Raw genomic sequence first — 25,903 nt, forward strand, 5'->3', positions numbered from 1 at the left:
GAGAATTCCGATTTCTAAGATACTCCGTTCTACACCAGTTGCTCCTAAAAATCAGGAGCAAATCACGTGGAAACTTGGGGCCCCAGTCTAGGATGGCCAGCTCTCTAGTTGGTTCTTCGACGTATTGGTCTAGAAAACCATCCCTTATACCCTCCAGGAAATCCTCCTCCACCGTATTGTTACCAGTTTGGTTAGCCCAATTCAAATGCAGATTAAAGTCAGCCATGATAACTGCTGTACCTTTATTGCACGCATCCCTAATTTCCTGTTTGATGCCATCCCCAACCTCACTACTAGTGTTTGGTGGTCTGTACACAACTCCCACTAGCGTTTTCTGCCCTTTGGTGTTCTGCAGCTCCACCCATACAGATTCCACATCATCCAAGCTAATGTCCTTCCTTTCAAAACACAGGCTTTTATATCAGGCATCTCAACAGTCCAGATAGCTTGATCTTCAAAAGACAGCAAAGATTTGCAGGTTGTAAAACTGTGGAGAAATTCTTAGTTTTGTTAGTAAGTTAAGGACTGCAGCAGTTCAAGGAGGAGGCCTGTCACCAGCATCTTCAGGCAATGAGGGATGGGCAATACATGTGGCTTTGTCAGCATCCCCCACATTTTAAAAAGATATCAGAGCAGATTTCTGAGTAGCTTCAAGCCCAAATTGTTTTGTCGAAGAGTCATCGACCTGAAATGATAACTCTGCTTCCTCTCCACAGATGCTGCCTGACCTGCTGAGATTTCCAGCATTTTCTGTTTTTATTCCAGATTCCAGCGCCGCAATATTTTGCTTTTGTTTTGATTGAGATTGGGAGCTAACAAGTCAGCCGTCTTGCATTTAAATCAGAGTTCAGCTGGGTGGCACAGGACATGAACCTGGGAAACAATTAGAATGCTTCGAAATATTGTAAGAAATATAGGTTTTTTAATCATTGCAATGATATTAGTCAATTTAACGGTTTGTATGAGGGCTGCTCTGCCCGTTCTGCTGCTGCCATCCCATGAGTCCAGAATGTATAAGGAAAAGATACGGTTGAAGCCGCTCCAACTTCACCCTGTGTAACAAAAAACAGCTTAGTACATGCATCGCTTACCAGAACATCTTTAAACAGTGAGTACACTTCAAAAAGCACTCCATTGACTATACCAAGGTCGTGCAAGGCACCGTCGTAATGTAAGTTCTTTCTTTAAATGGTCCTTTCTAAAATGGATATATTGATTGTCGTAAACAGCGCATTTTGCTTTTTAATACAAAAATTTATTTAATTTGAAATAAGAAACCAATGACTGAAAGAAAACATCCTGTGAAGCTGAAAATACATCACTAAGCTTCAGCTTGGATCATTCCTCCGCATCAGAAGCTTGTGGGCTGAAGCCCCGTTCTAGAAGCACATAATCTATGCTGACACTGAGGGAGTGCTGCATTATCAGAGGCTCTGTTGTTTTGAATGAGGCATTAAAACTTGGCCCTGTCTGGTGGTTCCTATGGTTCAGCTGCCTGGGCCCAAAGCTCTGTAATTCTCTCCGCCTCTTTATCTCTCTCTCCTTCTTTAAAACGCTGCTTAAAATCTGCCTCTTCAACCAAGCTTTTGAACATCTGTCCTTATATCGGCTTGTGTGGCTCAATGTTTGATAACTCTTCTATGAAGCGCCTTGGGACTTTTTACTTCGAAAATAATAATAGGATTGGGTAGAGTCGGCACGGATTTATGAAAGCAAAATCGTGTTTGACAAATCTGTTCGAGTTTTTTGAGGTTAAAAGTAGCGGAATAGATAAGGGGGAACCAGTGGATGTAGTGTATTTGGATTTTCAGAAGGCATTCAATAAAGTGCCACACAAGAGGTTATGAAACAAAATAAGGGCTCATGGGATTGGGGGTAATATACTAGGAGGGATTGGTTAACGAACAGAAAACAGAGAGAATGAATAAACGGGTCATTTTCGGGCTGGCAGGCTGTAACTAGTGGGGTACCGCAAGGATCGGTGCTTGGACCCCAGCTATTCACAATCTATATCAATGATTTGGATGAGGGGACCAAATGTAATATATAGAAACATAGAAAATAGGAGCAGTAGTAGGCCATTCGGCCCTTTGAGTCTGCAACGCCATTCAATATGATCATGGCTGATCCTCTATCTCAACACCATATTCCCACTTTTCCCCCATACCCCTTGATGCCTTTTGTTTCTAGAAATCTATCTATCTTCCTCTTAAATATATTCAGTGACTTGGCCTCCGTGGTAGAGAATTCCACAGGTTCACCACCCTGTGAGTGAAAAAATTTCTCCTCATCTTGGTCTTAAATTTCATCCCCTATATTCTGAGACTGTGACCCCTTGTTCTAGACTTCCTAGCCAGGGGAAACATCCTCCCGGCATCCATTCTATCCAATCCAGTCAGAATTTTATACATTTCAATGAGATCTCCTCTCATTCTTCTAAACTCTAGTGAATATAGGCCTAGTTGACTCAATCTCTCCTCATACAACAGTCCTGCCATCCCAGGAATCTGTCTGGTGAACCTTTGCTGCACTCCCTCTATGGCAAGTATATCCTTTCTTAGGTAAGGAGACCAAAACTGCACACAATACTCCAGGTGTAGTCTCACCAAGGCCCTGTATAACGATAGTAAGACATCCTAGCTCTTGTACTCAAATCCTCTTGCAATGAAGGCCAACATACCATTTGCCTTCCTAACTGCTTGCTGCACCTGCATGTTTGCTTTCAATGACTGGTGTACAAGGACACCCAGGTCCCTCTGTACATCAACACTTCCCAAGCCATCACCATTTAAATAATACTTTGTCCTTATGTTTTTCCTACCAAAGTGGATAACTTCACATTTATTCACGTTATACTGCATCTGCCATGTGTTTGCCCACTCACTCAACTTATCTAAATCGCCTTGCAGCATCTTTGCATCCTCCTCACAATTCACAATCCCACCTAGTTTTGTGTCGTCAGCAAACTTGGAAATATTACATTTGGTTCCCTCATCCAAATCATTTGTATATATTGTGAATAACTGGGGCCCAAGCACTGATCCCTGTGGTACCCCACTAGTCACTGCCCGCCACCCCGAAAAAGACCCGTTTATTCCTACTCTCTGTTTCCTGTCAGTTGACCAATTTTCAATCCATGCCAATACATTACTCTCAATCCTATGTGCTTTAATTTTGCACAATAACCTCTTATGAGGGACTTTATCAAAAGCCTTCTGAAAATCCAAATACATTACATCCACTGGTTCTCCCTTATCTATTCTATCGGTTACATCCTCAAAAAACTCCAGTAGGTTTGTCAAACATGATCTTCCTTTCATAAATCCATGCTGACTTTGTTTAATCCCGTTGATATTATCTAAGTGTGCCGTTATGACATCCTTTATAATAGGCTCTAGCATTTTCCCTACGACTGATGTTAGGCTAACCGGTATGTAGTTCGCCGGTTTCTCACACCCTCCTTTTTTAAATAGTGGGGTTACATTTGCCACCCTCCGATCTGCAGGAACTGTTCCATAGTCTATAGAATTTTGGTTTGTTATCCAAATTTGCTGATGATGCAAATCTAGGTGGGAATGTAAGTTGTGAGGAGGATGCAAAGGGGCTTCAAGGGGATATAGACAGGCTAAGTGAGTGGGCAAGAAGATGGCAAATGGAATTAATGTGGAGAAATGTGAAGTTATCCACTTTAGTCGGAAACATAAAAAAGCAGAGTATATTTTAAATGGAGAGAGATTGGGAAATGTTGATGTTCAAAGGGACCTGGGTGTCCTTGTACACAAATCACTGAAAGTTAACATGCAGGTACAGCAATCAATAGGAAAACTCAATGGTACGTTGGCCTTTATTACAAGAGGATTTGAGTACAAGAGTAAAGACTTCTTACTGCAATTATTTATGGAGTATTGTCTGCAGTTTTGGTTTCTTTACTTAAGGAAGGATATACTTGCCATAGAGGGAATGCAGCGAAGGTTCACCAGACTGATTCCTGGGATGGGGGGGATTGTCCTCTGAGGAGAGATTGAGTAGACTGGGCCTATATTCTCTAGAGTTTAGAAGAATGAGAGGTGATCTCATTGAAACATACAAAATTCTTACAGGGCTTGACAGTGTAGATGCTGGGAAGATGTTTTCCCTGGCTGTGGAGTCTAGGGTCACAATCTCAGAATAAGGGGTCGGCCATTTAGGACTGCGATGAGGAGAAATTTCTTCACTCGGAAGGTGGTGAATCTTTGGAATTCTCTACCCTAGAGGGCTGTGGAGGTGCAGTCGTTGAGTATATTCAAGACAGAGGTCAATAGATTTTTGGATATTAAGGGAATCAAGGGATATGGGGATAGTGCAGGAAAGTGGAGTTGAAGTAGATGATCAGCTATGATCTTATTAAATGGCGGAGCTGACTCAAGGAGCCAAATGGCCTACTCCTATTTCTTATATTTTTGTGTACTACGTTAAAAGCGCTATATACACGCAAGTTGTTGTTGTTGTGCTGGAAGTAAAGTAACCCCATGCATTATTTAAGGAGCAGGGAGTTCTTCATGCCCTTCCAGGTAAGTTGCATTGCTGACCTTTGGGGAGAGTGGCCTGGAAAGGGATGCAGGGACACCCTCCAGAAACCACCTCCAGCAGCAGCATCTCTGCTTTGCCAGACAACACGGCTGTTTGAGTACTGCACGACTCCCAGTTAGCCACAGACTCCTTTTCCTGCTTACACATTTATTTTACTAGCCACTAAGTTTTGCTGGTCTCTTCCTCGCCCGCCCCCGCCCCCCACCACCACCCCGCCCCCCCCCCCCCCACCACCCCCACCGACGCCCCCCCACCCCACCAAAGAAGCTTATGAAAGAATGAAATAACCATTTCAAATATTTACTGCCTTTTTAAAGGCAAACAGAAACTTTCTCCTCACATGCGACCATTTCCTGTTAAATGTTGCCAGCAATCCTCATTCTTAAAGCTCTCACAGGGCTGGTGACACATAATTTCCCACCCTCCCCTTTGGCCAGCAACCAACACCAGGTCCAATATGAGCCAAGAGACCAATGAAACTATTCAAATGAGGCTGATTCTGCCTGCTTCTGGTAGACTTCGCTCCCAACCCCCTCCGCTCAAACACATGCTAAACTCACTGCGTCCAACTCCCACTTGGTTGATACAGACTGGAAAACCTAATCTTTTAGGAGTAAACCAATATCACCACCTTTACTGGTGATACATAATGCAAATACTTTAATTTCTTTCATGTTAATTTATTCCTCTTACTTTTTACAGTGCCTCTCTACTCACTGCTATACCCTGGTGTTTCCTTGCTATTCTTGCTAAGCCGATACCTACCCACTACTTTCAACTAAATCTGATAAATGGTCAATTAAGAACACTGCAGTAAATTAAGCAGTTTCTACTAACAAAGAACATTAGAACAAAATGCAAACTGAAAACGATTATAAAAGAAAAATATTAACCCATGCCACCTGCCCATAGTATTCCTGCTGCAAAATGACCTTGCCTAATATTTCATAACTTCAGCAGAAATGCTATGACTTGGCTCAGAGGGAGCGCAACAAAGTTTTACCGGACTGATTCCGGAGATGTGGGGATTGAGTAGACTTGGCCTATATTTCTGAGAGTTTAGAAGAATGAGTGGTGATCTCATTAAAACATTTAAAATTCTTACAAGGCTTGATGGGTAGATGCTGGGAGGATGTTTCCCCTGGCTGGGGAATCTAGAACTAGGGGGTCACAGTCTCAGAATAATGGTTAGGCCATTTAGGACTGAGATGAGGAGAACATTTCTTAATTCAAAGGGTTGAGAAGCTTTGGAATTCTCTACCCCAGAGGGCTGTGAGTTATTTAGTATATTCAAGACAGAGATTGATAGATTTTTGGAGATTAAGGGTAATGCAGGAAGGTGGAGTTGAGGTAGAAGATCAGTAATGATCTTATTTAATGACAGGGCAGGCACGAACAGTCAATTAACTATAAAAATTCTTTATCTGTAAATTAAATAATCACTGCACCATTTTTGTAGAATGCTAACAATTTTTTTAATGCAGACTACATCTGCATTTTTTTCAATTTCCTGCTTCTATTTCCAACTATTGATAATGTAAGAGCAAATGAACACTTTGTTTTATACTTGCCAAATACTGCATTCATTTAACAATTCTTAGTGTGACACTGTACTACAAACACAATTATGTAGAACAAGTAAGTGTAATGTTTGCATGAACTGTTATGTGTATATTACAGTGTTGTGTTAGTGCACATACTAATTGTATGGTTTTCATTCAGTGCTTTGCGTGATGGATTGGACTTGAGTAATGTGTTCATGTCATTTCAAAAGGAATTGTCTGACACAGACAAGGTAGATTAATAAAGGTCACTCCTATCATTTAAAATTGATGCTATACATCTAACTCAAAGCACAACGAACACATTTTTTTTTACAAATATAGATTTTCAACAGTGGTTGGAAATCAATCTGTTGGAAGCATTCTCACTTGCTCATTTGGAAATGCACTACCCAGTGTCAATCTGATTGAAACCAGCACAAGAAGGTTCTAGGTTTGATCCCAACCCCGTGCTGAGCTCAGATGGGTAGGATTTAGCATGCTCCAATTGCCTTAAATTTCCCGAGGCATGTGAGAGGAAAATTAGCCTGGGTTCCCACTCCAATTGCTATCCTGTGACCACTCCTGAAAAACAATCGTTATCCACACTTTAAAACATACGTGAGCTATACGAGGTACCTTCATATTCAATGCAATGAGCCCAATTTCAAAGATGGCTTTCTTTCCTACTCTGTGGCAGATATCCTGAATTACAGACTGACATGCATCTGCAGGAGAAAGCCCCTGGAGACGATAGAGAGAAACATTGATTAGTACATAACACAACTTCGTAAATCTGAAGTTTTCTGTAAAATCTGAAATAAATGCAAATTATGAAAAATGCTAATACTGAATAACTGATTGATGAGCTTTCATGAGATATGTGCAAAATTATAATTGGATGAAAAAAAAAACTAAAATAATGAAAAAGCAAAGAAGTTTTATTTACTAAAAATTAGCAGCAAACTCAGGCAACAATTTTAAGTAAGAGAAGAACACCACAAGGTGACGTGGTGTTAGAAATATTAACGGTTAACATTGCTCTTCTTTTTAAAAACATTGGAAATATGTACCTTGCAGTACATTGAAGGTATGAATTCAATCTGCTGCTTCTGAGGCATTCCTAAAGATTGTAACATCTCTGGAACGGCTCAACTGATTAACTCACTCAATATGAAAACACTAAAAACAATTCACATAAAACTTTTAAAGAAGTCTTAAAACACATTACCTGCTTCATGAGCTGAACAACATGGAAACAAGGACAGAAACACATGATGTTATCTCCATCTCCAGTGGCTCCAATTAAAAAAAACAAAATATATACTTTTGAATGAAGTTTTTGAGAACATTAACGTATGTCATCATTTCAATTCAAATTTTTTACATATCCACTTTCCTACACATTATCATCCTGCAACTAAAAGACTAATTAGGGCTAGAAATTCACCAATTAGCGCTATCACCGTTTTTTGGGCACTAATCGTGGTTACCGTCTATTTTTAAAAAATCGGAGTGACTATTTGTCCTAATTCTCGCTTCTGATTGAAGCGAGTTAGGACATATAGTCAACGACTCCGCCCCCCCCCCCCCCCCCACCCACCCCAACGCAATTTACACTAACCCTTTTCTACGCATGCGTCCTCCTCTTCCACCCCCACCACCCTGACGCTTGATTCTGAACCGAAACTGCCCCCGAACACCACATGGCAGCCCCGAGAGAGAAGCGGACCAGTGGGGACGGAGAGAGAAGCGGGCCGGGGGGGGAAGAGAGAAGCGGGCTGGCGGTGTGGGGGGAGAGAGAGAGAAGCGGGGCGGCCAGGAGCAGTTCCTTTCTCATTCAGTGCCACTTTGAGTGAAGCTTCAAGCGGCACCATAAAGTGCTCCGTGAGGAGAGAGACACGGGGTGGAGATACATCCTGGGGGGGGTGGAGAGAGAGAGACTAGGGGGGGGGGGGGGGAAGAGTGAGAGAGAGAGAGAGAGAGAGCTTGGGGGGGAGAGTGAGAGAGAGAAACATAGAAAATAGGTGCAGGAGTAGGCCATTCGATCCTTCGAGCCTGCACCACCATTCAATAAGATCATGGCTGATCTTGGGGGGGAGAGAGAGCGTCTGGGGGGGAGAGAGAGCGTCTGGGGGAGAGAGAGAGCTTGGGGAGAGGGAGCTTGGGGGGAGAGACTGAGAGAGAGCTTGGGGGGAGAGCACGAGAGAGAGCCTGGGGAAGAGAGCGAGAGAGAGCTTGCGGGTAGAGAGAGCGAGAGAGAACTTGGGGAAGAGAGACTGGGGGGAGAGCGAGAGCTTGTGGGGGGAGGGGGAAGAAAGAGCTTAGGGGGCTGTAGGAGGCAGCACATGCGCTGGTGTAAGGGACTTCGGCTGAGGGAGGGTTGCCACAAGAGCAGAAGGGCCTTCTGGTAACCATTTGTATTGTCATCTTTGCAGGAAAGTTGTCACACAACCGCCGGGAGCAGTGGCACACAGGCGGCGATCCAGCCAAAGTATTCCCACTCACCCAGCTTGAGAGTCACGTGGCAGGTCTGATGGGTGCCTCGCAGAGAGCAACTACCCGTGGAGGTGCTGAGACCTCATTTGAGAGGGAGGGAAAGTCCTACAAAATCCTCTGTCTGTGGGCTAGGGTTTGGGTAACACGATGTACTGTCTGTCGTCGACATGTTCTGCAATAGTGGTGGTCCTTCAAATGAGCCTGCACTATGTGACCCTACTCAAGTCATCCTGCCCCCTCCCCTGCTGCTAACCAGTCGTCTGTTGTTTTCTATTTTGCAGATGTGGATTCCGAGGCCTCACATCCAGGAGTGGAAGCCCCCACCTCGCCGGATGCTATGGTGGAGGACACAGACATCAGCCCTGCTGAGGAACCTCCACAGGAGGCAGAGCAGGAGGAGGACCAAAGTGGTAATTTGATGTGGGGGTGGGGGGGGGAGAGCCCACGCAGGCACGAAGGACTTCAGCTGCAGCCACCAGATCGTCGGATGAGGACATCACATTCCGTGGTTATCCAGCATCCGAGGCCCCGGGTCCCAGCAACAAACCCCCAGGCTTCAATCCTGTATGCCGTCTCTGCGGAGGCTGAGTCAGCAAAGCCGGTCTGGTGAAAGGCAGGCAGATGCTCACCTGGATTTGGTGGCACTGTCTGGGGAGAGCATCCAGCTCAGCCGATAGCTCCTCGAGGTCTCCTGGGTGGGATCTCCCCAAACATTGCAGCACTATCTGCGGACACAAGTTGCATGTCGCAGCTTGTAGTTGCACCAAGGCTGTCAATGCCCAGTGGCAATTGACGGTGTCGACTCATGGCACTTGAGTCCCCAGTGTCATGCCACCCAGACTGACAGCACCAGTGAGTGGTGAGGCGGAACAACAAGCTTGCCCCTCAGAAGCCGGGCCTTCCACAGCCCCAGCTTCTCCAGGGTGTCCAATGGCATCTCCTACTTCTCTCCCCCAACAACACTGATGCTCTGGGTGCGTTGCTAAAAACATCTTGGGCCCAACGTGGGTAGGGGCAGGGGCAACAATCGACGGGGGTGGGGCGGTAAAGGTGGCTGCCGCTGAAGGATGTTTGGTGCAGGGGTTGTTTTGTTGTTTTGTTATCGTTAATTAACTAAAGTTTAGAACAGTTTTACCATTGAAAAATTGTATTCAAGTTACTAAATTAAAGTTTACAAAGTTTCATTAATGTAAAAATGTTTAATAAATTAAAATGCTTTTTTCACCTTAACCAATCTTGTGCAATGTCTCATTTGCAGAATAACAGGGAAATAGTCAACATGGTGAGATAGAGTGGGCAGTTAACGGTCAAACGTGCCGTTCAGCCTTCATACAAAGTGTTGAATTATCAGCTGCTGACGCAAGGTTTTTACAGTGGGGAAAGCTCCACAAGGCCTCCCCTGTGGTGGTTGGGGTGGTGGTGGCATGGGTTCATCACCAGGCTCCTTGTCGTCGTCCTCCTCCCTCCTCCTCCTCACCAGCACCACCCCTCCCCCCCCCCACCCCACCTCTCCTGAGGTGGTCCTGCAGTCCCCAGTGGCAATTCCTGTCCCCTCATGATGGCTAAGTTGTGTAGCATGCAGCACACCACAATGAGCTCAGAGACCTGCTGAGGGGAGTATTGCAGGCAGCCTCCAGAGTGGTCAAGGCATCAGAAACACTGCTTGAGCACTCCAATTGTCTTTTCGAAGATGTTGCGTGTGGCTATATGGCTGTTATTGTAGCAATGCTCAGCTTCTATCTGAGGGTTCCGGAGTGGGGTCATGAGCCAGGTGGCGAGGCCGTAACCTTTGTCCCCCAGCATCCAGCTCTGGCCTTGTGGCTGATGCTTGAACAGGTGTGAGACACTGCTCCCATGCAAGATGAAAGCAGCATGGATGCTCCCTGGAAATTGTGCATTTACTGCCATGATGCGCTGAGTATGGTCGCACACGATCTGTAAGTTCAGGGAGTGGAATCCCTTTCGGTTTCAGTAAACCTCTGTATCCTCTAAAGGTGCTCATAGGGCATTGTGCGTACAGTCAATGGCAGCCTGAACCTTGGGGAAGCCAGCAATTTGTGAAAAGCCTATAGCCCTCTCATTCTGTGCCTCCCTGGTCATTGGGAACTTTATGAAGTCCATCTTGCGTGTATACAATGCAGTAGTCACCTGGCGAATGCAACAATGTGTAGCGTGCTGAGAGATGCAGCATATGTCCCCTGCTGTTGCCTGAAAGGAGCTGGAGGTATAGAAGACAAGTGCCGCAGTCACCTTCACCCTGATGGGCAGTGCAGTCATCTTCCCACATGTAGGCTGTACGTCTGCCTTTATGAGCTAGCATATCTCTGTGACCACCTCTTTTCGAGAGCGCAGCCTTCAAATGCACTGTGCCTCAGACAGGTCATCATCATCATCATCATCATAGGAAGTCCCTTGAAGTGAGGATGACTTGCTTCTACGCCAAAAAAGGATGAGTTCATAGGTGTTTCAATGAAGGACCTAATATTCCAGGTCCCGAACTACATCTTGAAGAGTGGAAGATGCCTGTGTGTGGATTTTTTTAACGTGTGGTGGCCGTTGCACACCAGCCACCACACAGGCTTGATAGAGCTAGGTCTTGGTCCAGTGACAAGGATTTCCCAAGATGACTGGAGACCAGCTCTGCTGCACAGACCTAGCGCACACATATATGTCAAGGAACCAACTAGGGGGGAGGCCATCTTAGACTGGGTGTTGTGTAATGAGAGAGGATTAATTAGCAATCTCGTTGTGTGAGGCCCCTTGGGGAAGAGTGATCATAATATGGTGGAATTCTACATTAGGATGGAGAATGAAACAGTTAATTCAGAACTATGGTCCAGAACTTAAAGAAGGGTAACTTTGAAGGTATGAGGCGTGAATTGGCGAGGATAGATTGGCGAATGATACTTAAGGGGTTGACAGTGGATGGGCAATGGCAGACATCTCGAGACGGCATGGATGAACGACAAAAATTGTACATCCCTGTCTGGCGTAAAAATAAAAAAGGGAAGGTGGCTCAACCGTGGCTATCAAGGGAAATCAGGGATAGTATTAAAGCCAAGGAACTGGCATACAAATTGGCCAGAAATAGCAGCAAACCCGGGGACTGGGAGAAATTTAGAACTCAGCAGAGGAGGACAAAGCGTTGATTAGGGCAGGGAAAATAGAGTACGAGAGGAAGCTTGCAGGGAACATTAAAATGGACTGCAAAAGCTTCTATAGATATGTAAAGAGAAAAAGGTTAGTAAAGACAAACATAGGTCCCCTGCAGTCAGAATCAGGGGAAGTCATAACTGGGAACAAAGAAATGGCAGACCAATTGAACAAGTACTTTGGTTCGGTATTCACGAAGGAGGACACAAACAACCTTCCGGATATAAAAGGGGTCAGAGGGTCTAGTAAGAAGGAGGAAAGTCCTTAATAGTCGGGAAATTGATGGGATTGAAGGCCGATAAATCCCCAGGGCCTGATGGTCTGCATCCCAGAGTACTTAAGGAGGTGGCCTTGGAAATAGCGGATCCATTGACAGTCATTTTCCAACATTCCATAGACTCTGGATGAGTTCCTATGGAGTGGAGGGTAGCCAATGTAACCCCACTTTTTAAAAAAGGAAGGAGAGAGAAAACAGGGAATTATAGACCGGTCAGCCTAACATCGGTAGTGGGTAAAATGATGGAATCAATTATTAAGGATGTCATAGCAGCGCATTTGGAAAGATGTGACATGATAGGTCCATGCTTGACAAATCTTCTGGAATTTTTTGAGGATGTTTCCAGTAGAGTGGACAAGGGAGAACCAGTTGTTGTGGTGTATTTGGACTTTCAAAAGGCTTTCGACAAGGTCCCACACAAGAGATTAATGTGAAAAGTTAAAGCACATGGGATTGGGGGTAGTGTGCTGATGTGGATTGAGAACTGGTTGGTAAGGTTAGGTAAGTGGGCAAATGCATGGCAGATGAAGTATAATGTGGATAAATGTGAGGTTATCCACTTTGGTTGCAAAAACAGAGAGACAGACTATTATCTGAATGGTGACAGATTAGGAAAAGGGGAGGTGCAATGAGACCTGGGTGTCATGGTACATCAGTCATTGAAGGTTGGCATGCAGGTACAGCAGGCGGTTAAGAATCCAAATGGCATGTTGGCCTTCATAGGGAGGGGATTTGAGTAAAGGGGCAGGGAGGTGTTACTACAGTTGTACAGGGCCTTGGTGAGGCCACACCTGGAGTATTGGTCTCCTAACTTGAGGAAAGACATTCTTGCTATTGAGGGAGTGCAGCGAAGGTTCACCAGACTGATTCCCGGGATGGCGGGACTAACATATCAAGAAAGACTGGATCAACTGGGCTTGTATTCACTAGAGTTCAGAAGAATGAGAGGGGAATCTCATAGAAACGTTTAAAATTCTGACGGGTTTAGACAGATTAGATGCAGGAAAAATGTTCCCAATGTTGGGGAAGTCCAGAACCAGGGGTCATAGTCTAAGGATAAGGGGTATGCCATTTAGGACCGAGATGAGGAGAAAGTTCCTCACCCAGAAAGTGACGAACCTGTGGAATTGTCTACCACAGAAAGCTGTTGAGGCCAACTCACTAAATATATTCAAAAAGGAGTTAGATGTAGTCCTTACTACTCGGGGGATCAAGGGGTATGACGAGAAAGCAGGAATGGGGTACTGAAGTTGCATGTTCAGCCATGAACTCATTGAATGGCGGTGCAGGCTCGAAGGGCCGAATGGCCTACTCCTGCACATATTTTCTATGTTTCTATATCGCAGTGTGGGCTGGCCCGTGCTGCCCCTGGGCCCTTGCCTCTTCTGAGCCCAAAACTCACGCCTCTCCTGGGTCCCAGTTGATACGTCCTAACTACACAGTATAAATGCACACGAGGCCCATGCTTGAGAGAAGGTCAGTCTGTGACCTGTCCTTTATTCCTTAGCACTCAAGTGATGAAGGTGGGTGGAGCTTCCCCTTTTATACCTGAAGGTTCAGGTTAGGAGTGTCTCCCACCTAGTGGTCAGTGTTCTCACGGTGTACAACTTAGGTCAGTTTATACATGGGTTACAATGCTGGTTGAATACATGACATCACCTCCCCCCTAAAGTCTTATTGGGATCACAGGTTGAGTCTCTCTGGTGGTTTACGCTCCCTTGTAGAGCGCCTGAGTTGGGGCTCCGGTTGTTGGGCGCTGGCCTGAGTGTCTGCTGTTTGCAGTGCCTCAGGCCTGTCCGGACTGCCCACAGTGACTGGGCTCTCCTCCCTTTGGTTCCGGTGTTCGTTCACCTGTGGTGAAGTGAACTCTATATCGTGTTCTTCCTCTGCTTCTTCTATGGGGTTGCTGAACCTCCTTTTTGTTTGATCAACATGTTTGCGGCAGATTTGTCCATTGGTAAGTTTAACTACCAGAATCCTATTTCCCTCTTTGGCAACCACAGTGCCTGCAAGCCATTTGGGCCCTGCAGCGTAGTTGAGGACAAAAACAGGATCATTTACATCAATACATCGCGCCCTCGTATTCCTGTCATGGTAGTGATATTGTGACTGGCGTCTGCTCTCGACAATTTCTTTCATGGTGGGGTGTATAAGGGATAATCAGGTTTTGAGCGTCCTTTTCATTAGTAGCTCTGCGGGTGGAACCCCTGTGAGCGAGTGTGGTCGGGATCTATAGGCCAACAGGAGGCGTGATAAGCGGGTTTGTAGGGAACCCCCTTCGAATCTGAGCATCCCCTGTTTGATTATCTGCACTGCTCGTTCTGCCTGGCCGTTTGAGGCCGGCTTGAACGGTGCCGTTCTAACATGGTTAATTCCATTGCCTGCCATGAAGTCCTGGAATTCAGTGCTTGTGAAGCACGGGCCATTGTCGCTGACCAAGATGTCCGGTAGACCGTGGGTGGCGAACATTGCCCGTAGACTTTCTACCGTGGCAGAGGATGTGCTTGAATTTAAAATATCACACTCGATCCATTTGGAGTAGGCGTCTACTACAACCACAAACATTTTCCCCATGAAAGGACCTGCGTAGTCCACATGGATGCGTGACCAAGGCTTGGCGGGCCATGGCCAGGAGATAAGGGGGGCTTCCCTGGGCGCATGGCCCAGCTGGGCACATGTGTTGCACCTGCGAACACAAAGTTCCAGATCTGCATCTATCCCTGGCAACCAAACGTGTGACCTGGCAATTGCCTTCATCGTGACAATGCCCGGGTGCCCATTGTGGAGTTCTCTGATGAACACCTCTCTGCCCATCTGGGGCATGACTACGCGGTTTCCCCACAGTAGGCAATCGGCCTGAATCGAGAGTTCATCCTTGCGCCTGTGAAATGGTTTAAATTTCTCAGGGCATGCCCTGTATGTGGCTGCCCAGTCCCCATTCAGGACACATTTCTTGACTAGAGACAATAGCGGGTCTCTATTTGTCCAGACTTTAATCTGAAGGGCTGTCACGGGTGAGCCTTCGCTTCTGAAAGCTTCAACAGCCATGACCATCTCAGCACCATGCTCGGTAGCCCCCTCAGTGGTGGCTAGTGGGAGCCTGCTGAGTGCATCGGCGCAGTTTTCGGTGCCCGGTCTGTGCCGAATTGTGTAGTCATAGGCAGCTAACGTGAGTGCCCACCTCTGTATGCGGGCCGATGCGTTTGCATTTATGGCCTTGTTGTCGGCCAAAAGGGACGTTACGGGTTTGTGATCTGTCTCCAGCTCAAATTTCCTGCCAAACAGGTACTGGTGCATTTTCTTTACCGCATATACACATGCGAGCGCCTCCTTTTCTACCATCCCGTAGCCCCTTTCTGCCTGGGACAGACTCCTGGAGGCATAAGCTACCGGCTGTAACTGACCCTTGGCATTGACATGCTGCAACACACACCCGACACCGTAGGACGACGCATCGCACGTTAACACAAGTTTCTTACATGGGTCATATAGCGTTAACAGATTGTTGGAACATAACAAAATGCATGCTCTATTAAAAGCCCTTTCCTGGCTGTCCCCCCAGACCCATTCGCGACCTTTGCGTAGGAGCACGTGTAGCGGCTCTAGCAGCATGCTCAATTTGGGAAGAAAGTTACCAAAATAGTTCAGGAGCCCCAGGAACGAACGCAGCTCCGTCGTGTTACGGGGTCTGGGTGCTCTGGATCGCTTCTGTCTTGGATGCAGTAGGGCTGATCCCGTCTGCTGCTACCCTCATCCCCAGGAATTCTACCTCTGGAGCTAGGAAGACGCACTTCGCCTTTTTCAGTCGCAGACCTACCCGGTCCAGTCTGCGTAGCACCTCCTCCAGGTTGTGGAGGTGTTCTTCAGTATCGTAACCCGTAATGAGGATGTCGTCCTGAAAAACCACCGTCCCTGGAATCGACTTGAGGAGGCTTTCCATATTTCGTTGGAAGTTCGCGGCGGCCGAGCGAATCCCGAACGGACATCTGTTGTACTCAAACAACCCCTTGTGTGTCGTGATGGTGGTCAGCTTCTTCGACTCACTCGCCAGCTCCTGGGTCATGTAAGCTGAGGTCAGGTCCAATTTTGAAAAAAGTTTGCCACCGGATAGCGTCGCAAAGAGGTCCTCCGCTCTCGGTAGTGGGTACTGGTCTTGGAGTGACACCCGATTGATGATGGCCTTGTAATCGCCACATATCCTGACCGACCCATCCGCCTTGAGCACCGGCACAATCGGGCTCGCCCAGTCACTGAATTCGACTGGCGAGATGATGCCTTCCCTCAACAGGCGGTCCAATTCGCCTTCTATCTTTTCCCGCATCACGTACGGCACTGCTCTGGCCTTGTGGTGTACTGGTCTGGCGTCCGGGTTTATGTGAATCACTACCTTGGCCCCCATGAAAGTGCCAATGCCGGGTTGAAATAATGAGTCAAATTTGGCCAGGACCTGTGAGCATGATACTCGCTCCACAGAGGAAATTGCATTGACATCGCCCCATTTCCAGTTCATGACAGCAAGCCAACTCCTCCCCAGTAGTGCGGGATCGTCCCCTGGGACAATCCAGAGTGGCAACCTGTTCTCCGAATCTTTGTGGGTCACGACTACCGTGGCGCTGCCTAGCACCGGAATGATCTGCTTTGTGTATGTCCGTAGCTGTGCGTCAATCGGCGATAATTTTGGCCTCCTGGCCTTGGATGCCCACAACTTTTCGAACTGTTTGATACCCATCAGGGACTGGCTGGCACCCGGGTCTAATTCCATTGATACTGGGATGCCATTGAGGAGCACTTTCATCATTATCGGCGGTGTCCTGGTGTATGAACTGTATACGTGCTCCACATGAACTCGCTGAACTTCAGCTTCCAGCAATTTCCCCGTGTCCATTTCTGCAATTTCTGCAGGTATTTTGCTCATCTCTGCAAACTCCGGCTGAATGTATGTCTCCACGCCTCCAGCATGAGCTGCGGTTTGAAACAAAAGGTCCCTTGCCAGTCGATCGTCCCTGACTGCCCCGTTATTGTCCTTGAGTGCACCATTAACAGGTGTTGATGGCCCCATTACTGGCCGCATTGTCCCTTGCAATGGCGTGAATCGCTGTTCAGCTTGCCATTGTCTCTGTCGAACTCCCCCTCTGGGTTCGACTACATGTTGGGGCATGCCTGACTGCCCTTGTCTGCCTGGAGAACTGTGTGCTGCTTTAACAATGTTGAATCTCTGTCCCAACCATTCCTTAACACAGTACCTCTCGTCTGTTCTGCTAGTGGCCATGCTCGCGTGGTTTAAATCCCGGTTTCTTATCGCCATTGATACGTCCTTACTACACAGTATAAATGCACACGAGGCCCATGCTTGAGAGGTCAGTCTGTGACCTGTCCTTTATTCCTTAGCACTCAAGTGATGAAGGTGGGTGGAGCTTCCCCTTTTATACCTGAAGGTCCAGGTTAGGAGTGTCTCCCACCTAGTGGTCAGTGTTCTCACGGTGTACAACTTAGGTCAGTTTATACATGGGTTACAATGCTGGTTGAATACATGACACCAGTCACTTCCATTTACAAATTCTTGCCGCTCCTTCGCCCCTCCTGCTGTGCCTGCCCGCACCGCAATCCGATATGTTCATAATACTGAGTACTGAGTACTGTGTACAATGAGCAAGTGTGACCTTAGCTCCTTTAATAAGACTCCAGAGTGCAGGTACCTCGTGGGTGGCCTGCTCATATACCGTGCTCCCAAGGAATGCTGGTATCCCTTGGGACTCCAACAGGTAGGCCGTCTGGTGGAGGTGTAATACAAGTTACAAGTTGTTAAATACATAAGATCACTCCCCCGTGAAGTCATTGGTACACTTATTTACAAGGTGGGACGATCTGGGGCTTTTTGCTCCCTTGTTGATCATCTCGGTACAAATGCTGGTGTGGGTGAGTTGGTTAGTTCTTCACTGGGCTGCTGGGCAGCCAGCCATGCTGGACTGCTGGGGATGGTGTGTTCGGCTTCGTGGTCAACCATGATGTCAGTTGTCACTTTTGTGTGTGTTGGAGGGTCAAAGTTGGTGATGTCTTCTTCAGGTTGTTCGTAGTTGTTGATGAACCGCAATTTGATTTGATCCAAATATTTTCTGTACGTTAGTCCATTGGCCAATTTGACCTGAAACATCCTACTCCCCCCTCTTTGGCTGTGACCATACCAGCGAGCCATTTTAGACTATGTCCATAATTGATTACAAACACAGGATCATTGATCTCAATATCACGTGACTAATTTGCAGGGTCATGGTGCACACTTTGTTGATGCCACCTGCCCTCCACATGATCATGGAGATCAGGGTGGACAAGAGAGAGCCTTGTTTTGAACGCCCCTTTCATGAGCAGCTCGGCTGGGGAAACTCCGGTGAGTGAGTGGGGTCTGGTGCGGTAGCTGAGCAGCACTCGGGACTGCAGGGAGCCTTCCGACACACGTTTCAAGCTTTGCTTGATCGTCTGAACTGCCCGTTCTGCCTGGCCATTGGATGCGGGCTTGCACGGGATAGATGTGACGTACTTGATCCCATTGTGGGTCATGAATTCCTTGAATTCCGCACTGGTGAAACATGGCCCATTGTCACTGACTAGGATATCAGGCAGGCCGTGTGTAGCAAACATGGCTCGTAAGCTTTCAATAGTGGTCGTGGACGTGCTTACAGACATTATCGCACACTCAATCCATTTTGAGTAAATATCCGTGACAACCAAAAACATTTTGCCTAGAAATGGGCCCGCATAGTCCACGTGGATCCTCGGCCACGGTTAGGAGGGCCATGACCACAAACTTAGCGGTGCCTCTCTGGGTGCATTGCTCAGCTGAGAGCAAGTGTTGCACTGGTGTACGCATGACTCTAAATCTGAGTCGATGCCGGGCCACCACACATGGGATCTGGCTATGGCTTTCATTATTCCAATGCCTGGGTGGGTGCTGTGCAGTTCACAAATGAACGTATCTCTGCCTTTCTTGGGCAAGACCACGCGACTGCCTCACAAAAGACAGTCCGCCTGCAGGGACATTTCGTCTTTGCGCCTGTGGAACAGCTAAATCACTTCCTGCATCTTCGCTGGGACACTGTACCAGCTCCCATGGAAGACACAGTTTTTTACCAAGGACAGTAATGGATCCTGGCTAGTCCAGGTCCTGATCTGGCGGGCCGTAACTGGGGACTTTTTGTTTTCGAATGCACCAATACCATGAGCAAGTCCACTGGCTGTGCCATTTCCACCCCGATGGTGGGCAATGGCATCTGCGCAGTTCTCTGTGCCCGGTCTGTGGCGGATTACATAGTTGTATGCCGACAGCGTGAGCGCCCATCTTCGGATGCGGGCAGAGGCATTAGTGTTAATCCCTTTGCTCTCAGAGAACAGCGATATGAGCAACTTGTGGTCAGTTTCAAGCTCAAACTTGAGGCCAAACAAATACTGGTGCATTTTTTTTACCCCGTAAACGCACGTCAGAGCCTCTTTTTCAATCATGTTGTAGGCCCTTTCGGCCTTGGACAAACTCCTGGACGCATAAGCGACCGGTTGCAAAATCCCCGATTCGTTAGCCTGTTGTAACACACATCTGACCCCGTATGACGACACATCGCAAGCTAGCACTAATCTTTTACAAGGATTATACAGGACAAGCAGTTTGTTTGAACACAACAGATTTCTGGCTTTCCTAAAGGCAGCCTCTTGTAAATTGCCCCATAACCAGTCGTCTCCCTTGCGCAGTAGCGCATGTAGGGGTTCTAGCAGGGTGCTTAACCTAGGTAGGAAATTACCGAAATAGTTAAGTAGTCCCAGGAACGACCGCAGCTCCATCACGTTCTGTGGTCTCAGCGCGTTCTTGATGCCTCCGTCTTGGTGTCGGTGGGTCTGATGCCGTCTGCTGCGATTCTTCTTCCCAAGAACTCGACCTCCTGCGCCAGGGAAAACACATTCCGGCGTTTCAACCTGAGCCCCACACGCTCCAACCGACTAAGAATCTCTTCCAGATTCTTCAAGTGCTCAATGGTATCCCGACCTGTAACCAGTATGTCGTCATGGAAAACCATGGTGCGAGGGACCGACTTTAGCAGGCTCTCTATGTTCCGTTGGAAAATTGCTGCGGCTGACCGAATCCCGAACGGGCATCTGTTATAGATGAACAGACCTTTGTGCGTGTTGATGCAGGTGAGGCCTTTCGAAGACTTCTCCAGCTCCTGCATCATGTAAGTCGAGGTCAGGTCCAGCTTGGTGAATGTCTTTCCTCCAGCCAGGGTCGCAAATAGGTCGTCTGCCTTGGGTAGCGGGTACTGATCCTTAGCGAAAAACGGTTAATCGTTACTTTATAGTCCCCACAAATTCTGACTGTGCCGTCCTATTTAAGTACCGGGACAATCGGGCTGGCCCACTCGTTGAATTCCACCGGCGCGATGATGCCTTCTCGCTGCAGCCTGTCCAGCTCAATTTCCACTTTCTCACGCATCATGTATGGTACCGCCCATGCCTTGTGGTGGATGGGTCGCATACCAGGAACCAAATGGATCTGCACTTTCGCCCTCGAGAAGCGTCCAATGCCTGGCTTGAACAACGATGTAAACTTGCTCAGAACCTGGGCACATGAAACGTCGGTGGCGGACAAAAGCGTTCGGATGTCGTCCCAGTTCCAGCGGATTTTTCCCAGCCAGCTTCTGCCAAACAATGTGGGGCCATCCCCTGACTTTGACTTCTGCACTGCCAATTACAGGGATTAGTGCCTTGGTGTAAGTCTTAGTTTGATGTGAATGGGGCTAAGCTTGGGCCTGTGTGCCTTTTTGCCCCACAGCCTGTCAAAGGCCTTTTTACTCATTATGGACTGACTCGCACTCGTGTCCAGTTCCATTGATACTGGAATTCCTTTCAGTTCAACTTTCAACATTATTGGTAGACATTTCATGGTGAATGTGTACCCTGTACACTTCTGCCTCCTCAGTACGAGTCCCGAATTCAGTATGATCCACAGTGGATCGATCTTTCTCTGCAACATGGTGGTTTGCAGGGTTTGCAGCTCGCCTGCACATTCGCTGGAGGTGTCCCATTGTTCTGTAACGGTTGCACGCATAGTGCTTGAAGTGGCATTGATGGGGCCGATGATCACCTCCACAGCTCCAACAAGGTGTTAACTGCCTCACATTAACAATTGATGGCAGACTCTGGTTCATCTGAGGTCGGGCAGCAGCAGCCGGCGTGTATGTTCTGCCATGTATATTCCTGCTCGAAAACGACATTACTTTATGCACAGTACTGGCCGAAACGTCTTTACTCTGCGAAATCTGTTTGGTGTTGTCGCAGGTGGACATGAACGCCTGGGCTATCTTCATGGCTTTACTTAGATTCGGCGTTTCAACAGTCAACAGTTTGCGAAGGATTGCCTCATGGCCAATGCCCAGTACAAAAAGGTCTCTAAGCATTTGTTATAGGAATCCCTCAAATTCGCAATGTCCTGCAAGGCGTCTTAGTTCGGCGACATAGCTCACCACTTCCTGGCTCTCCGACCGTTGACACGTGTAGAACCGATATCTCGCCATCAAAACACTTTCCTTAGGATTTAGGTGCTCCCGTACACAATTCTTCATAGGATTTAGCTGTTGGTTTTGCCGGAGCTAGAAGATTCTTCATGAGGCTATAGGTTGTTGCCCCACAGACAGTGAGGAGGATCGCCCTTCGTTTGGCAGCATTCTCGTCCCCTTCCCGCTCATTGGCCACAAAGTATTGGTCGAGTCTCTCCACGAAGGCCTCCCAATCGTCCCCTTCTGTGAACTTCTCCAGGATATCAACTGTTCTTTGCATTTTCGCACGGTTGTTCGTTACCTCGTCACCAATTGATACGTTTATAATAAAGGATGAAACTGAGTACTGTGTACAATGAGCAAGTGTGACCTTAGCTCCTTTAATAAGACTCCAGAGTGCGGGTACCTCGTGGGTGGCCTGCTTATATACCGTGCTCCAAAGGAATGCTTGGATCCCTTGGGACTCCAACAGGTAGGCCCTCTGGTGGTAGTGTAATACAGGTTACAAAGGGTTAAATACATAACACAATCAACGACCTGGCTTTGCCACCGTCGCTCTCCTGCAGCAGCACGCACTGCTCCCTGAAATGGCACCGCTGCACACCGCTCCCATACACTTCTGCCTCCTCAGTTCAAATCTCCAATTCAGCCTGATCCACAGTGGATCGATCTTCCTCTGCAATGTGGTGGTTTGCAGGATTTGCAGCTCATCTGCACATTCGCTGGAGGTGAGCTGCTCCCTCCAATGGCCCTGGCCTGCTGATGGTCTTGCAGACCGGGACCGCGCCGATTTCCGGGCTAGGCCACCGCACGCTGCTCAGACAGGTGCAGGTATGAGCGTTGTTCCCGGTAAATTCGTTGTGGTTAAGGCCTCCTTCCCATACGTCTGCGAGCTCTTTGATTACGCTCATAATGCTGTCGAATAAGTTTTCTTCCAGCTCTATGCTGCAGTGAAAAAGCAGCCAGCAATAATGACACAGATTGCATAGGCCCCATTCTTTAAAATGTCCTTAAAACCAAAGTATAATCTCACAAAAAGCTCAATTTGTAAAACGGAGCCTTCGCTCCAAATCCTTTTATGCACTGAACTCTTGCTCCGTTTTTCAAGATGGTGCCATTAGCGCTGTAAGTCCGACCTGGTAAAACTTGATTTTTTCGCCGGCAGTAAAAATGGCGATATCGGTGATTGCAAAAACGGTGATAGTGGAGCATTGCACGTCATAAAATGGTAAAAAAAAAAAGACGGACAATAATTTTTATCGCCGGTGCGAAACCACTGGCGAAACTAGCAAAATGGCGCTAAATTTTTTTACTGCCAAAAAACACACTTTTACCGCTCAAAAATGGCAGTAAAACGGGCGCAAACCTGGCGAATTTCTAGCCCTAAGAATGGATGAACTGGTGGCATAACACGTTGGATCTCCTGAAACTGCTGTTTCAGTTTTAATTTATTGCCTATGGAGGCAAAGCTGCTCCTTCAGGGGATTATGTGCTGAAGTCATGAAATGTGACGTGAACCCACAATCTTCTATCTCAGCTGATGCAATTACCACACGGCAAGTTACTCAGTTATGACCAACTGAGCCCAGCATCAGCTGAGACAGAAGATTGTGGGTTCACGTCACATTTCATGACTTCAGCACATAATCTAGGTTAACAGTTTAGTGCAGTACTGAGGGAGTTCTGCATTGTCAGAGGTGCTATCTTTTGGACAAGATGTTAAACCAAAGCCCTGTGCTCTATGCAGGTAGATATAAAATAACGGAGATCAATATTTAAAGAAGAGCGTGGAGTTCTCCCTATTCTCTAGCAAATAGTTGTCCCTCAACCAATACCAACTGTTGTATATGTAAACGTATATACTCTGTACAGTCATCAGAGGGCTCATCCCCTGGAGTCCCAAGGGATCCCATAATCCTTTGGGAGCACAGGTATTTAAGGAGGCCTCACAAGTTGGAGAAGCACTCGGCAATAAAAGACTACGGTCACACTTTACTTTGAGTTCAGTATTCAGTCTGACTCTTTCTTCATACATAACAACTGGCGACGAGATACAGATAACGAACCCAAAGATGCAGAGAACAGTGGGCATCCTGGAGAAATTCTCGGAGGGAAATGATTGGGAAACTTTTGTGGTGCAACTAGCCAACGAACTGGATGGAGAAGAGAACGCTGCCAAACGAAGGGCGATTCTCCTCACCGTCTGCGGGGCACCAACGTATGGCCTCATGAAAAATCTGCTTACTCCAGCGAAACCCACGGAGAAATCGTACAATGATTTGTGTACACCGGTCCGGGAGCATTTGAACCCGAAGGAAAGCGTTCTGATGGCGAGGTACCATTTCTACACCTACAAAAGGTCTGAAGACCAGGAAGTGGCGAGTTATGTCACCGAGCTGAGACGCCTTGCAGGGCATTGCAAATTTGAAGGACATTTGGAGCACATGCTCAGAGACTTTTTCGTACTTGGCATTGGCCACGAAACCATACTTCGCAAACTTTTGACTGTAGAGACCCCAACCTTGAGTAAGGCCATAGCGATAGCCCAGGCATTCATTGCCACCAGTGACAATACTAAGCAAATCTCTCAGCAAACAAGTGCTGCTACAAGTACTGTGAACAAAGTGATGGTATTTTCAAATCGCAACGTACAGGGCAGGTCACACATGCCTGCAGCTGCACGTCCGCAGATGTCTCAGAGTCCACCATCAAGGGTGATGAATGCAAGGCCATTAACACCTTGTGGGGGTGATCATCGTTTCCATTCATGCCGCTTCAAAGGGTACGTTTGCAAGGACTGTGGAACAATGGGACACCTCCAACGTATGTGCAGGCGAGTTGAAAATCCTGTTAATCCTGCAAACCACCGTGTAGCAGAGGATGACAGATCCACGGAGGATAACGATGAACCAGAGCCTCAGACCGAGGAGGCAGAGGTGCTTGGGGTGCACACATTCACCACAAAGTGTCCCCTGATAATGCTGAATGTTGGACTAAATGGACTCCCGGTGTCAATAGAACTGGACACGGGTGCAAGCCAGTCCATCATGGGCAAAAAGACTTCCGAAAAATTGTGGGCAGCAAGGCCTCAAGGCCAGTCTTAACTCCAATTCGCACGAAACTAAGAACTTACACAAAAAAACTGATTCCCGTAATCGGCAGTGCTACCGTAAAGGTCTCCGACAACGAAGCGATGCACAAGCTACCACTCTGGGTGGTACGGGACGATGGTCCCACGCTGTTTGGCAGGAGCTGGCTTGGAAAGCTACGCTGGAACTGGAACAGTGCGCTGACGACACTTCGTGTGCCCAGGTCTTAAACAAGTTCCCTTCGTTGTTCAAACCAGGCATAGGAAAATTCCAAGGAGCAAAAGTGCAGATCCACCTAATTTCGGGGGTGCGAGCCATCCATCACAAGGCGAGAGCAGTACCGTACATGATGAGGAAAAGGGTAGAGATCGAGCTAGACTGGCTGCAAAAAGAGGGCATAATTTCACCGATCGAGTTCGACGAGTGGGCCAGTCCTATTGTCCCAGTCCTCAAGGGAGACGGCACCATCAGAATGTGTGGCGATTACAAAGTAACTATCAATCGTTTCTCCCTACAGGACCAATACACACTATCAAAGGCCGATGACCTCTTTGCAATCCTGGCGGGAGGAAAGATGTTCACGAAGCTGGATCTGACTTCAGCCGACATGCCGCAGGAACTGGAGGAATCATTGAAGGGCCTCACCTGCATCAACACGCACAAAGGTCTTTTTATTTATAACTGAATTCCAAACGGGCATCTATCAGCAGCGGCGATATTCCAGAGAAACATGGAAAGCTTACTGAAGTCGGTCCCGCGCACCGTGGTCTTCCAGGACGACATCTTGGTTACAGGTCGGGACACAGTCGAGCATCTGCAGAACCTGGAGGAGGTTCTTAGTCGACTCAACCATGTGGAGCTCAGGTTAAAATGCTCGAAGTGTTTTTTCCTAGCGCCTGAAGTGGAGTTCCTGGGGAGGTGGATCGCGGCGGACGGCATCAGACCCACCGATTCGAAGACGGAGGCAATCGAGAACGCAGCGAGGCCACAGAACGTGACGGAGCTGCGGTCGTTTCTAGGACTCCTGAACTATTTTGATAACTTCTTACCGGGTCTCAGCACACTGTTAGAACCACTGCACGCCTTACTGTGTAAAGGGGACGAATGGGCATGGGGCAAAAGCCAAGAAAATGCCTTTTTAAAAGCTAGAAAATTGTTATGCTCAAACAAATTGCATGTGTTGTATGATCCATGTAAGCGTTTGGTACTAGCATGTGATGCGTCGTCATATGGCGTCGG

The 25,903-nt window shown here is 47.5% G+C and overlaps 1 protein-coding gene across 3 annotated transcripts in view; it reads right to left on the minus strand.

The window, feature by feature from the left end:
- Positions 1-902: 902 nt before the first annotated feature.
- LOC139273200 (N(4)-(Beta-N-acetylglucosaminyl)-L-asparaginase) overlaps positions 903-25,903 on the minus strand; it is an 81,185-nt gene continuing 56,184 nt past the window's right edge. Inside the window, exons 8-10 of one of the 3 annotated variants that reach the window (XM_070889782.1) lie at positions 7,342-7,409; positions 6,750-6,854; positions 903-1,052 (exon numbers count right to left, since the gene is read on the minus strand). In XM_070889782.1, the coding sequence (XP_070745883.1) occupies positions 945-1,052; positions 6,750-6,854; positions 7,342-7,409 (281 nt within the window). In that variant the 3' untranslated portion in view covers positions 903-944. Of the gene's footprint in view, positions 1,053-6,749; positions 6,855-7,341; positions 7,410-25,903 lie in introns of those variants that run through there. The other 2 variants (XM_070889783.1, XM_070889784.1) reach the window with 2 other exon arrangements.

Source organism: Pristiophorus japonicus, chromosome 9 (genome assembly GCF_044704955.1).
Source record: "Pristiophorus japonicus isolate sPriJap1 chromosome 9, sPriJap1.hap1, whole genome shotgun sequence".
NCBI classification, from domain to species: Eukaryota; Metazoa; Chordata; class Chondrichthyes; family Pristiophoridae; genus Pristiophorus; species Pristiophorus japonicus.